Source organism: Hipposideros armiger, unplaced genomic scaffold (assembly GCF_001890085.2).
Source record: "Hipposideros armiger isolate ML-2016 unplaced genomic scaffold, ASM189008v1 scaffold_278, whole genome shotgun sequence".
Classification (NCBI taxonomy): domain Eukaryota; kingdom Metazoa; phylum Chordata; class Mammalia; order Chiroptera; family Hipposideridae; genus Hipposideros; species Hipposideros armiger.
Genome location: NW_017731628.1, coordinates 1,084,880 through 1,098,885, shown reverse-complemented (window position 1 = coordinate 1,098,885; position 14,006 = coordinate 1,084,880). Strand labels below are relative to the sequence as shown.

The following is a 14,006-nucleotide window of genomic DNA, read 5'->3' as shown; positions in this document are numbered from 1 at the left end:
TATACAATTCAGTGCTTTTTCATGTATTTACAAACTTGTGCAATCATTGCCACTCTCAATTCCAGAACATTTTCAGCACCCCTAAAAGAAATCCTCTGCTCATTAGCAGTCACTGCCCATTCTCCTGTGTCATTAGCCTTGGTGACCACTCATCTATTTTGTGTTTCTATGGATTTGCATATTCTGGACATTTCATATGAATGTAATCATACAATATATGGCCTTATGTGTCTGATAACTTTCTCTTAGCATGTTTTCAGGGTTTATCTATATTGTAGCATGTATGTGTACTTCATTCCTTTTTGATGGCTGAGTAATATTTCACTGTATGGCTATACTATGTTTTATTCATTTACCCATTGATGGACATTTGGTCGTTTGTACTTTGCCATTGTAAATACAGTCATGCGCCACATAATGTTTTGGTCAAGGACAGACCACATACCCGATAATGGTCCATCCAATAAGTTATAATGGAGATGAAAAATTCCCGTTGTCGAGTGATGTCATAGCCGTCATAATATCACAGCTTATTCATTACTCACGTGTTCCTGGTGATGCTGGTGTAAACAAACTTACTGTGCTGCCAGTCGTATAAAAGTATAACACATGCAGTTATGTACAGTACATGATAATTGATAATGATAATAAACAACTTACTGGTTTATGTATTTACTGTACTATCCTTTTTATCATTCTTTTAGCATGTATTCTTTCTACTTATTTAAAAAAGCTGCTGTAAAACCATATGCTGTGTCACACCAGCAGCAGCCTCATACATCTTGTGTTTACCTTGTGTCTACCTTGTGTCTTGATTGAATCATTTTTTCTCGTGCTTGATTTAATCTTGTGTTTTGTACAGTGACATTCTGTCCAGGCTTGTAGCCTAGGAGCAGTAGGCTCTACCATATAGCCTAGTGTGTAGTAGGCTGTCCCATCTAGGTTTGTGTAAGCGCGCTCTCCGCTCGCACAAGGATGAAATTGCCATTACACATTCCTCAGAATGCAGCCCCGTCTTTAAGTGACACATGACTGTATCTTCTTTGGAGAAATGTCCTTATAAATCTTTTGCCCATTTTGAAATTGTGCTGAATTTTTTTCTATTGAGATATAAGAGTGATTTACATTTTGTAGATATGAGTCCCTTATCAGATGCTTGATTTGCAAATATTTTATCCCATTTTGTGGGCTGCGTTTTTACTTTCTTGACAGTGACTTTTAAAGCACAAAAGTTTTTAATGTTAATTAAATCCGGTTTATCAGTTCACTCAATTATCTCTTGTATTAGTTTCCTATGGCTGCTGTAAACAAATACCACAAATGTAGCTTAAAACAATACAGATGTATTATTTTACAGTTCTGTAGGTGAGAAATCTGAAATGGGTCTTATGATGGGCTAAATGGACTGACATCAAGGCGTCGGGAGTTTTGTGTCCTTTTTTGGAGGCACTTGGGGAAGCCTTTTCCACCTTCTAGGAGCTACCTGTATTCCTTGGCTTGTGCCCTCGTCCACTCTTATGAACTTTTGCAATTACATGGGGACAGCCTGAACAACCCAGGATAATCTCTATTTTAAGATCAACTGATTAGCAACCTTAAATCCATCTATATGTAAGGTAATTTATTCACAGATTCCAGAGACTAGGATGTCAGCATCTATGAGGGGTCATTCTTCTGCCTATCACATTGCTTATGCCTTTATCTTAGAATCATAGTTTTATTAACTGGAAATGATGTAAGTAGTTGACTTCCAGTTCCTTATTTTGATAAATAAAAATTGTTTAGTTCTTCTCTTTTTCTCTTCATTATAGATCGTGCTGGGAGCATCAGTACCCTTGATTCTTTAGACTTTGCAAGATACTCAGATGATGGGAACAGGGAAACGGATGAGAGAGTGGCAGGTGAGTAAGATTGTGAAGACAGATTTGGATTCTTTGACATTCCAGAAACAGTAAAACGACTTGAGGCATTCTCTTCTTTCTTCAGCTTGGTATGTTACTATAACTATGTATTTACTGTGCAAAATTATGTTACTAATTTATTGGCTCCAGGGAACATCTCAACCCCCAACTTTTCTTCCAGTGGTGCTGTGATTGATTGGTTATGCACACCTACAATTTGCGCAGTTCTGCTTATAGCCAACGATTTACAGCCATGTCGTTGTAAACATGGTTTAAGTTAGCCATAGTTTACCACCTAGTTAGTTCACCCTTGGCCTCCTCATTCCTGTGGTCCTCCAAACCAGGGCTGATAGTCAGGTGTTGTATCCCAGTACAACTCTACTGATGGTTCACATACTTTTGAGCTCGTTGGTGAATCCAACTTTGTCTTGAGTTCCCCAGGTATTCCGTAGCCATCACAGCATCTCTCCCGAAACTTCTCCTGCTTTTCCTAAGATCCAGGAAAAAAAGGATTAATGGTTGGTACAGCAGGGGCCTCCAGGACGTTGCCCATTCCAGTCAGAAGATCCAACAGCATTCTTTCTAGTTGCTTGGTTGCTCATTCCAGTCTCTTTCCCCTCCCCACCCAACCCCTGCCCCCCAGTTCTGCCTTCTAGTGGTCACCATTGGATCTGTAGGCACTTCAGAACACCAATTTGTATTTCCTGTGTTCTGCCCACATCAAATGAGGGCGGTTGGATTCTATTGGGGGTCCACCCTGGAATTGACCAGTATAGCAGCCTCTGCTCCTTTTAAGTGTCAAATGTCTAGTATTGTTCCTATCTGTCATTGAAGTCATTCTTGAGTGCCCTGTAGGAATTACGGCTTTCACAGTACATTGGCTTAGAGAGAGATGGGGAAGCAGACAGGCATCAGTTAGATACACGAAACTCCACCAGAATCGTGGGCACTTCTGGGACAGCCGGAAGCCACATTGGGCAGATGGAGCTTGTGGGGACAGTATGGGGTCAAGGAACACCCATAATGTGGATTCCGCTCTTGACCAACTCGGTTGAATTTTTCTTCCATTTACTGGGACGCATTATTAAAACCTACCAAATGTTCACCTATTATGGTCATTATGAATAAAAGTGAGTGCTAATTTTTACATTGCACTTGCTCCATTCTAAACACTGTCCTAAATGTATATTAACTCGTTGAGTTATACGATAGAATTATCATCGTCCTCACCTCCCCAGGAAACTGAGGCCCTCAGAGGGATTATTTAAGGTTTTAGTGGCAGAGCTAGGATTTAAATGCAGGTAGCCCAGCAACAGAGCCCACAATTGACTGTGTCATGTGCTGCCTCTTAGCATGAAGGATGAAGTTTGACCTGATTAAACATGACATTCCAATACATGATTTTCATTCATTGCTCAAGAATGGAGATACTGAATGTTTAAGTCTCAGACAATATTATGTGAGTTAAAAAAGATGTAATTGTTTTTAGTTCAGCAGAAGCTAAAAGATTCAGCAGTGTAAACAATAGCAATGTCAATTGAATGGGGAAGTCATTGGAAGAATTTAATGTGGCTCCCTGTATCATATCATGATTTGTCATAAGCATTATTAATTCACAGCTGTATCAAAACACCCAAGCATTTCAGTTATATCTAAAAATTAGCAAATCAAGTAGACATTCATCATTTGATAATTTTAGGACATATTTATCCTACTAATTATCATTTTTAAGTAGTAGTATGCTTTATATAGTTATATAGTAAATGTTGTCTAGTATATATTTTAGATTATATATATTAAATATTAAACACATGGTATTTTAGTTTATCAGGAATAATCAAATGCATCTAGTTTTGTATATTGTATTGTTCAAATGGTTACGTATTGCAACTAACTCCTACACAGAAATTGGCCATATAATTTTCTTTCCATTAATTTACATTTGAAAACCTAAATTTTAGATTTATCAAATTTAAGAGGGTCATCATTGGTCTCATTGTTTAGGTATTTTAGACTGTGAACACATAGATTTTTACTCCAGAGCCTGCAATATGTTTTTTAGTACCAAGCTATAGCTTTTCATTTTAAATGTTTTCCATTTCTGAAGTTAGAAGTGTACATTTTTATGTAAAAATGAGTTAAGTAGTCACCAACCAAAATGAGCTATATCTAACTGGCTTTTTAGTAGAAGGCTTTCTATATGTTATTAAATAAAGCTAGTGTTACTTGGTGCATATACAGTATACCTCTTAAATTTTCAAGCCTTCTTAAAAAAATAGCAAGGGACATCTATATTCTAATTATGGGGATTGCCATTCTTTAATTTATTTTAGGCCTTTTGAGCGTGTGCTGTGTTATGCACTAGCTAGAGAAACATGAAATAATTTCCACCTTCTAAGAATTTGTAATGAAACATGTCTATGTCTCTAATGCAAGTAAATGTTCTTTGGAAACAGTGATAAAGACCTTGTTAATTTTGGAACCCCCTATGTTCCTGCCTCAGGTTCACACGATCCATCTTTTAGCATCAGAGCCTCTGACTTTATTCGTTCTCATATCTCTACCTGTTGCTGTATTACTGCTCTAGTTCACACCTTAACTTTTGTGTTGGGATCTAGAGAACTACAAAAACTGTGCTTTCTGATTTGTAGAAAAGACACTCCTTAATGCTGGTAAGATCAGTAATGTTTCAGATTTATTACATATGACATCAAGTATTGGAATGCGCATTCATTCAACAAATATTCAAGTGCTTACTCTGTATACAAGGCATTATGCTGTTCTGGGAACAAAAATCAACAAAATAGACATATGAAGCCTTTTAAAGTTTACATAATCTAGTGGACATTCAGTAACATTCAGAGTTTTGCCTGTGGGGTAACCTGGCCCTGTGCCCTGGGTAAGACCCAGCAGTATCCTTCTCATTTCTTAACTGTTGGCCTACAGCATACACGTACATACCCAGCTTTACTAGAAGTAAGCAAGCCTATTGTCTGTTTAGTATGTATTCCTCCCCTCGTACAGATATTTGTGCTCCCTGTTAGCACTAATTTTGTTTTTCTGATTTCAAAACTTAAACCTTCTTTTTGATTTTCTATGACTCAGCATAGGATGGGTGCTCCAACAAGGCTTCAAAGGCAACACACACGCCTTTAACATGGAGGTTGTTGTAATTTATGTGATAGATCATAAAGGTCTGAGCTAGGACAGTTGCAGAGACAACTGAGATGAATGGTTCTTCAGAGGGTTACTCAAGGGTTGGAATCAGTATGGCTTGGACATTTAATTAGTGTGGCAGTAAGCACAGGGGATAAGTGCAGAGTAGTCTCAAGGCTTCGCCTTTAGGCAGCTGGGGATATACTGGTGCAGTAAAGTGGAGAGAGCCTGCAGCAGGAGGAGGAGAACAGATTTGAGAGGAAGATGATGAAATTCCTGTAGATGGGACTGAATTCAAAACTTATGAGACATTCAAGTGGGCGTGTCCACAGGATAATTAAGTGGGTCTGTATCTGGGGAACAGGTTTATAGATTTCTGAATCTTCAGAGTACTTGTGATAGTTAAAAACATAAGAGTGAAATATCATCCCAGTGGAATATGTGGAGTAAGAAAAGGGCCAAGGATGACACCCTGAGAAACACCAACTCTGAGATGAGTGATGGAGGAATCTGTAAGAGAACCTGAGCAGGAGGAACAGTAAAAGGAAAGAATTTATTTTCTTTTAAGGCTTGGGAAAGAAGGTTTTTTTTTCATTAAGATGAATATAGAAAACTCAGTGTCTACAAACTGGAGATTCCGCCTTGCTTCCGTTCATTTATTTTCCACTCTCTACCAAGTCAGGCCTAACGACAGTGCTATGCCTTTCTGAAGTCTATAACAGACAAGGAGAATTCTCTAAACTCAAGAGGGGTGGGTGATAGTACTGTCTTAGGATTTTTGTATTATTTTAGGAATAGATTTTTATTGTAACTCATAGTCTTAAGAGAATTTTTCCTTTTCCTAGAAATGTCCCTGGGATAATCAGATTAGTATTAAAGATAGGGAAGTGGTAGTTTATTATGAAGTCAAACCACTTTATGTTAAGAAGAAAAACAATTTAGGACTTTAAAAAAGATAACGTCATGCCTATCGTGAGATGGCACGGTCCTTGGTTCAGTCCTAATGAGTTAAACTCTTCAATAGTGAACAGGACTAGGAATGAAAAAAATACATTGCTGTTATGGAAAAGATCTTCCAAAATAATATTTGAGTATTGTGCCAAAATGAACTAAGACTAGCAAATATTTCACCATAATATTAGTAGTGTATTAAGTTGGGGCATCCAAAGATTTTATTTTGTCTGTTTGTTTGCTTTGAAATTTAACACTTGACCTTTGGCGTTTCCGCATAGTCAGTTGTACATCTCCCAAGTCAGGAGACCGTGATCTTGTAGCACTCAAATACCTCTTCTGTTATACCAGTCTTATTCAACCCTGGTTGAGAAATAACCATTTCAACTAATCTGCAGTTGGTTACACCGACTATATCATTAATTATTTTGGTAAGATTGTAATATGCATTATTAAAATATACCTACATCTTTGCAGTTATTACTTTAGTTCCAATAACGTTGCATTCAGCAGGACTGGGCTGCTGGAGGGTTGGGATAATGGAGTGAGCAGGTTGGTACTTGGTTCCTACTTGGTTTTTTTAAAGCATATACATCCTCAAACATTTTCATGAAGAATTACAATATTTGAAAAATACATAAAATTTGTTTGGTACAGTGTATCTTGTTACATAATTAATTTTGAGCTTTAAGCCAATATTTTTTAATAAAGAAGAGACCCATTCTTATATGTGTAAATATAGCTGTTTACACCTTTCTTCTGAAACTTTGTCACATAACTGCAATTACTTGATCATACTGTGCCTTTACAGAGATGCTCTATAGCTTCAAAGATATGCCTTTGTCTTTTAAAGTCTATATTGTATATTAAGAAACATGCAGCAGAGTGAATTCATTTTGTTAAGCACTATCTTTTCAAAGCATTGGTAACTTAATGACATTTGGCAGTGTGTGTAGATGTGCATAAAAATCTAAATTCTTGCCGTCTGACATGGGTTTTTCTGGCTTTCTGTGCCTTGATCATTCAGTGTTTTGTTCTTGGTCACCTACACTTTCACAAGTTGGATTTGAGTTTTTCACATTTTGTGTTGTAACCATTTTTTGTATTTATTTTTTTATATTTCTATCTTCTGGTGCAGGGCATTTCTGATCTGCAATTGTTCTGTAATATGTCTTACTAAATTGTAAGTGATACTGAAAGCATAAACATATACTCATTTTACTTACAGTATAGTTAAGTATTTTTAAATCAAAATCAATTACCTAGAGTTTTGCAATTAAAAAAAAAAGTAAACTTACTCTGCACTTATCTTACATGCTGAATGTGTACAGTCTAACATTAGACACAGACTCTTAAGATTTTCCAGAAGTATAAGTTTTAGGGAAAATATTTTAACTTTGTTGCACAGAAATGTTTGCAGATCAGCATTGCTGACTACCAAAAAAAAACCAAAGAGTAACACACACGTCATCTGATTTTTAGTTGTGCTTCCATTTTGCTGCAGTGAAATTCTGTGCATCAAAATAATTGGCCTTCATGTACTACATGTGATTCAGTTACATGTTAAGTTTTCAATGAAAATATGCAAACTGAGTGAATCCTAATTTTTCCATATATTTTTATAGCTTTGTTGTCTCTGATAGCATCTCATTTGCCATCTTCTTTTTGCTATTTATTAGTCAATCAGGAAAAAATTGCTTATTTAATTTGCTCATTTTTATGCAGAACTATCTGAATACAATAATTGTTTAATAGCCAGTTGTGACAAGATGACCTAATTTTCCTAGAGGTTTACTTCACAGAAATGGCTTTATTTATACTTTAGAACAGTGTTTCTATATTTTAAAGAAAAATCCTAGTTAAGACACATAGAGTTAAATCTTGCTCATAATGAAACATTTTAAAGAGTTCATTAAAATGTTTCCTCACTATTAATGTTTATCTTATAATCAGACTCCAATAAAAGGAGAAATCTTTGAGTTTCATTAGTACCTCTTAACTTGAACAAATATCTCTTTGAAGAGTTATCAAAAAATTTGAAATTCTGAATAATTTTACCTAATATCCTTAGATAATTACACTTTTAGAATTGTACACAATCCTTTGCTTTAGAATGTGACCTTAATTAGAAATTAAAAGCAAACTATTACACCCTTTGGCTTTAAATGAAACCTAAAAAAACCCTTAGAAACTTTATTTCGATATATGTTTTAACGTATCTATGCTTGTAGAAACACGCTTGTATGTAGAAAAGTTTATAGGCATCCCAACATTTGTTAAATATTTAAACTATATTCCTCCAACACCTTAATGAAGGGATATAGTCACTAACATTTTTGTATATCAATTTATAGCATTTCTAAATAATGCACTTAAAAACACCTTCTTTTTAATCCTAAAGTTTTCTTTAAGTATATTTGCTTGGACTTCATCCAATTTTTATCTTTTCCCCTAAAATTATATCCTCAAAACATGTCATTGCATTTTCTTACCTAGGCTGAGTGAGGCAGAAGCACCCAGATTACTAATATTTTTATTTACCTAGATGAGAGTGTGCCATAGATTTTATTCTTAAGTAGAGCTAGTCCTTGTCAGACAGCTGGAACATTTTTCTCAATAGTCCCCTGAATTCTAAAGCCATGGAAAACATTCACCAGTTTGCTTGCAAATCAACTCTGCTGCATGCGTTCACAAGTTTCATAAAGATTGCATGCTTTCTGTTTTCAATACAGATTGTATTTTTTTTTCATACCCATCCTTGCTTTTTATTTTTTTATTTTTGTTTCCCTTTTCTTGGTTGGATGCCTGTGTGTGTTTATTCCAAATCCCTGTCCAGTCCTGGAGTTTGAACTACGGAAAGCCAAGGAGACCATTCAGGCCCTCCGAGCCAACCTGACAAAGGCTGCAGGTGGTGTACATAAAACTTTTTTGAGAATTTTCTACTTTGACAATGTAGACATAGCTGGGATATTTTCAAATGTAAAATAGTAAAATAGTATTTTTTTTTTTCCACCAGAACATGAAGTTCCTTTACAGGAACGAAAAAATTACAAATCAAGTCCTGAAATTCAGGTGGGTGAATGACAAAACTAAAAGTATCTTCCACATGAAATAGTAGCATAAATATGGAAGGAGGAAGCCTTATGGTATTGTATCTTATTTCGCCTCCAGGAGCCAATCAAACCTCTTGAAAAGAGAGCTCTAAACTTCTTAGTCAATGAATTTTTATTGAAGAATAACTACAAGCTTACATCAATAACTTTTTCAGATGAAAATGATGATCAGGTACAGTTACTTTTTTTAACAATGATTTATTTCCTTTTTTAACTTAAAATGTACTTATTTTGTCTTTTATTTAGTTTCTTTAATTTTTTAAAGTTATACATGTAGTAAAATCCTATAAGGCTGGTTACCAAACACAGCATGTTCTTGCCTATCCAGCCTAGTATTCTATTGACTGATAGATTTCTTCTTTTTACATAAAGACTTCTCATTCTTTCCATGCAGCTTTTTACAACTCCCCAGCAATTATATAATCTACTCATATTTGCATGTATTTATTGAATGTGCCGATGTCTTTTACTTTAAACATTTACTTGGTAGTACAGATTAATGTATACTTATAAAAACAGTTTAACTAAAAATGTCTTCAGTAGCACTATAATAATTAAAATGATAAATACATAACAGCAATTGAGAGACTATTTTGAACGAGAATGTGAATATAAGTTGTGTCTGTTTGAATAGGAGGCAACCTTAGAACTTTATTTTCCTGATAGAATCTTATAAGCAAAGAAAGATGGCTTGTTTTATTTAGTATTATCTCCCAACTCTCTAATATTTTTACTTCTTAGTGCTAATAGATTAGTTTGAATCTTGCACCTTAGGGAAATAAATACCAAAGAGTTTATTATGTAGAAATCAGGAGGCCATCATTTCAAATCAGGTGTATTTCATTGGCTGATAAAATGTTCCATGGATCATTTAACAAAAATAGATGTTCTCAAAGGGAGGTAGCAGTTCAGTTACTCCCTCCATTATTCTACTTAACATTTTATGTAACATTTTGATATAATATTATATAATTTTATATAACACTTTACCATATGAAACCCAACAATATGTGAAAAGATTTATCCAGAGAATGTAAGGTTGATTTAATATTTAAAAGTCAGTCATTGTGATTCACCATATTAAGAAACAAAAAGAAAAAAAAATATGATCATCTCAGAAGGTGCAAAAAAAGCCTATGACACAGTCGAACATCCATTCCCCATAAAAACTTTAAAGAAACTAGGAATAGAGAGGAATTTCCTCAACCTCTTAAAAGACATTTACAGAAAACATATCACTAACATAAATGATGAAAGATGAGGAACAAAGCAAGGATATCTGCTCTCACCGCTTATGTTGAACATTGTACTGAAGATTTGGGCCAATACAAGGCAAGAAAAAAATGAAAGTCACACATTTGGGAAAGGAAGAAATAAAACTATCTTCATTCACATGATTGCATATGTAGAAAATCCTATAGACCATCCAAAAAACATACTAAAACTGATCATTGATTTTAGCAAGGTTGTAGGATACAAGATCAGTAAATAAAAATAAACTGTATTTCTGTATGCTAGCAAAAATTAGAAATTGAATTTCTTAAAATATGATTTACAAAGTATCAAAAAATAGGAAATACCTAGGGATAAATCTGATAAGAAGTATACACTGAAAGCCATTGTACACTGAGAGAAACTAAAGACGTAAATGAGATATTGTGCTCATAGACCAGAGGATTCAATGTTGTCAAAGCTTCAGTTTCCCCAGATTGACTTGTATTTTCAGTGCGATCCCAATCAAAATCTCACCAGGATTTTTTTGTAGAGATTAGGTTATTCCAAAATTCTTATGAAAATGGAAACAGCCTAGTACTAGTACAAGTACTAAACTTGAATAAGGAACAAAGTTGGAGGACTTGAAACTACCTGATTTCAAGATACTGTAGTCGAGACAGTCTTATTGGCATAGAGACACATAGATCAATGGACCATAATAGAGAAAGAAGAGATTGACTTAATGTAGATGATCTTTTTATTTCTGACTAAGTGCAAAGTAACTGTCATGCAGAAAGGATAGTCTTTTTTACAATTGGTGCTGAAACACTTTGATATTCATATGCTCCCCCATGAACTTCAAACCATACCTCACATTATATGCAAAAGTTAATTCAAATGGATCATAAATTTAAATGTAAAGATGAAGCTATAAGGCTTCTAGACAAAAACGTAGGAGAAATTTATTGCAACCTTGGAAGGCAGACAAAGATTTCTTAGATATGACTCCAAAAGCTATAAGGCTTACAGAAAGAAAACGTAGGAAAAATTTATTGTAACTTTGAAAGGCAAAGATTTCTTAGATATGACACCAAAGCGTGGTGTTTTCAGCAGATTTGTTCTCATCAAAATTAATAACCTCTTTGAAAGCTACTTTGAAGCAAATGAGAAGATAAGCCATAGATTGGGTGAAATATTTGCAAGTAACATCTCTGATAAAGGACCTGTATCCAGAATATATAATGATCTCTCTAACCTCAATAATAAGAAAACAACCCAATTTTTAAAAGAATGGGCGAAAGATTTAAACAGATGCTTCAACAAAGATCATACATCATATGAGATCCCACAGCACACTTACTAGAGTATCTAAGACTGGACCAAGTCTTGGCAGGACTGGAAATCTCGGCATTGCTGGTGGGAATGCAAAACGGTAGTCACTTCAGTACACATCGTGGCAGTTCGTTTAAAAAGTGAAATCATTTATCACCGAATGACCTGTTGATTCCATTCCTAGATATTACAGTCCAAGAGAAATGAAAGCATATGTCCATACAAAGACTCCTATACAATATTCATAGCAGCTTTATTTAGAATACCTAAAATCTGGGCAACAACCCAAGTATCGAGGAGCAAGTGATTGGATAAAAAAATCTTATGTCCTTACAGTGGAATACTACTCAGCCACAAAAAGGAATAAACTACTGATAAATATAACACGGATCAATCTGAATGAAGGAAACCAGACAGGGTACTTACTGTGTGGTTCCATTTATATAAAATTCTAAGGAATGTAAAGAAAACAGATCAGTATTTGCCTAGGAACAGGGTGGGTGTGACAAATAAGACGGAAGAGTTACAAAGGGGTCCAAGAAAACTTTTAGGAATGTGAACAAGTTCATTTTCTTTCAAGTCCATTGTGGTGATCTATTCAGAGGTGTATACATATGTCAAAATTTAGCAAATTGTACATTTTTAATTAGCTTGTGGATTTATTTAACTTGTACAATTTGTTGTATGTTGATTATACCTCAGTAAAGCTGGGATTTTTTTTGTTTTGTCTTTGTCTTTTTTTTTTTAAGAAAGGCATTGGAAATATTCATCAGTAACCTGTTTTTTAACCATTAATCGACATTTGTGCTAATTTCAACTGGCCTGAAATCAGTGCTACCTGAAGCCCTCTCATGTTCAGCCTCTGGCCAAGATTTAAGACGTTTTGCCCTCTTTTATTTTTTATCTTATACCCCCATTTTATCCTCTAATGGCACTTGTCATTACCTGGAATTACCTCTTGTCTCCCTGACTAGACTGTAAGCTCCTTGAAGCTAAAAGAATCTCTTGTTCATTTCTGTATCTGCATATGTGAAAAGCACTCAATAAATATTTATTGATAGTTTTCTCATATTTTCTTCTGCATACACTCATTGTCATAGTGCTCTTCGCTTCCCACCTAGTTTTCTTTTATGACTGATTTATTTCCCATCCTTTCTTTCTATTGTGCTATTTGAAACTTATTTACTCATAAACTTTCTATATTTTCGACTTATCCTCAGAATGTCCTTTTTGCCTTAAATAAAACTTGTCTCTTTACAAAGGACCCCGTTTCCCCTATTTTCCAAGTAGATGGTGGCGCGGCTCCCAGAAGCTCCGGCTCCAGCAGCACTGCTCTGCGCTCCATGTGAGAATGTTGCCAGGCTCCCACTGCCCTTCCCTGGACTTGGTCGCTGTCTTACTCCCACTACGTCTGTTCTTCCCCTTGTCATCTCCGCCTCCCTGATCTCCCCGTTTTTCCTATCAGTCATCTCTCCTGCCCTCTGCTTTAACTCCTTTCTTGTCGATTCTAAATCTGTAAACCCTCTCAACTTTCTTTTTAGCCTATCTTTCTACCCGCCTCTTCAACGTTCTCTTCCACCTGGTCGTTATAATCCTGCCAAACAGAAGGGCTCTCGTCTCTCTGAACGGATCTGGTTCCTTGAGAGCTTTGTAGTTTTGCTCCTTCGTTCCCTTGCCCCTGGAATGATTGGTTCCCCTATCTGTTCATTGCCATCTGCCTCGGAAATACCGACACCTTATCCAATAGAGCGACACCTTATCCAATAGAGCGCACAGGTCATCCACTTCCAGAAACCTTGCCTCACCCCCCACCTCAAGACAGAAATTGGCTCTTGTCTCAGAATTCTTGACATTCCTTTGCTCAATACCTGTGATACTTTAGGTTCTTTATGTCCCCACTTTTTAACTGTGAAAGTTCCTGAATGGGAACAGTTGTTTATCTCTGGTTCTAAGCAAAGGGTAGATACCTAGTAAATATTGGATGAATATAGATGGATAAATGGACATTTGAACAATATTTGTACTATTCATATATTTTTTTTTAAAGATTAAATTTATTTAGTTCTTGTAGACCAAGCACTGTGTTAAGGCCTTAATAAACATTTTGTTTTCTCCTTAATAAAACCCTCAGAGATAAGTCTTTTGCCCATCTTACAGATGACCTGTTTAAGTTTTAAATTAATTTATAACAGTAATAAGAGGAGACAGATATGAATTTCGTACTTGGACTTTTCTCCAAAGCCCCTATTTTTAATACCTGTCTCTTATCTTCCTCACATTTAACCCTCAATGGATAATTCCCATTATCCATTAAGCCCTCAAAGGATTTAGAGTTTCA

At 35.4% G+C, this 14,006-nt stretch overlaps 1 protein-coding gene across 1 annotated transcript in view; it reads left to right on the top strand.

The window, feature by feature from the left end:
- The window catches only part of RELCH (RAB11 binding and LisH domain, coiled-coil and HEAT repeat containing), a 119,898-nt gene that overhangs the window by 24,265 nt on the left and 81,627 nt on the right, over nucleotides 1-14,006 (top strand). Inside the window, exons 2-5 of the mRNA XM_019657691.1 lie at nucleotides 1,812-1,901; nucleotides 8,845-8,916; nucleotides 9,025-9,080; nucleotides 9,180-9,293. Of these exons, the coding sequence (XP_019513236.1) occupies nucleotides 1,812-1,901; nucleotides 8,845-8,916; nucleotides 9,025-9,080; nucleotides 9,180-9,293 (332 nt within the window). The remainder of the gene's footprint in view (nucleotides 1-1,811; nucleotides 1,902-8,844; nucleotides 8,917-9,024; nucleotides 9,081-9,179; nucleotides 9,294-14,006) is intronic.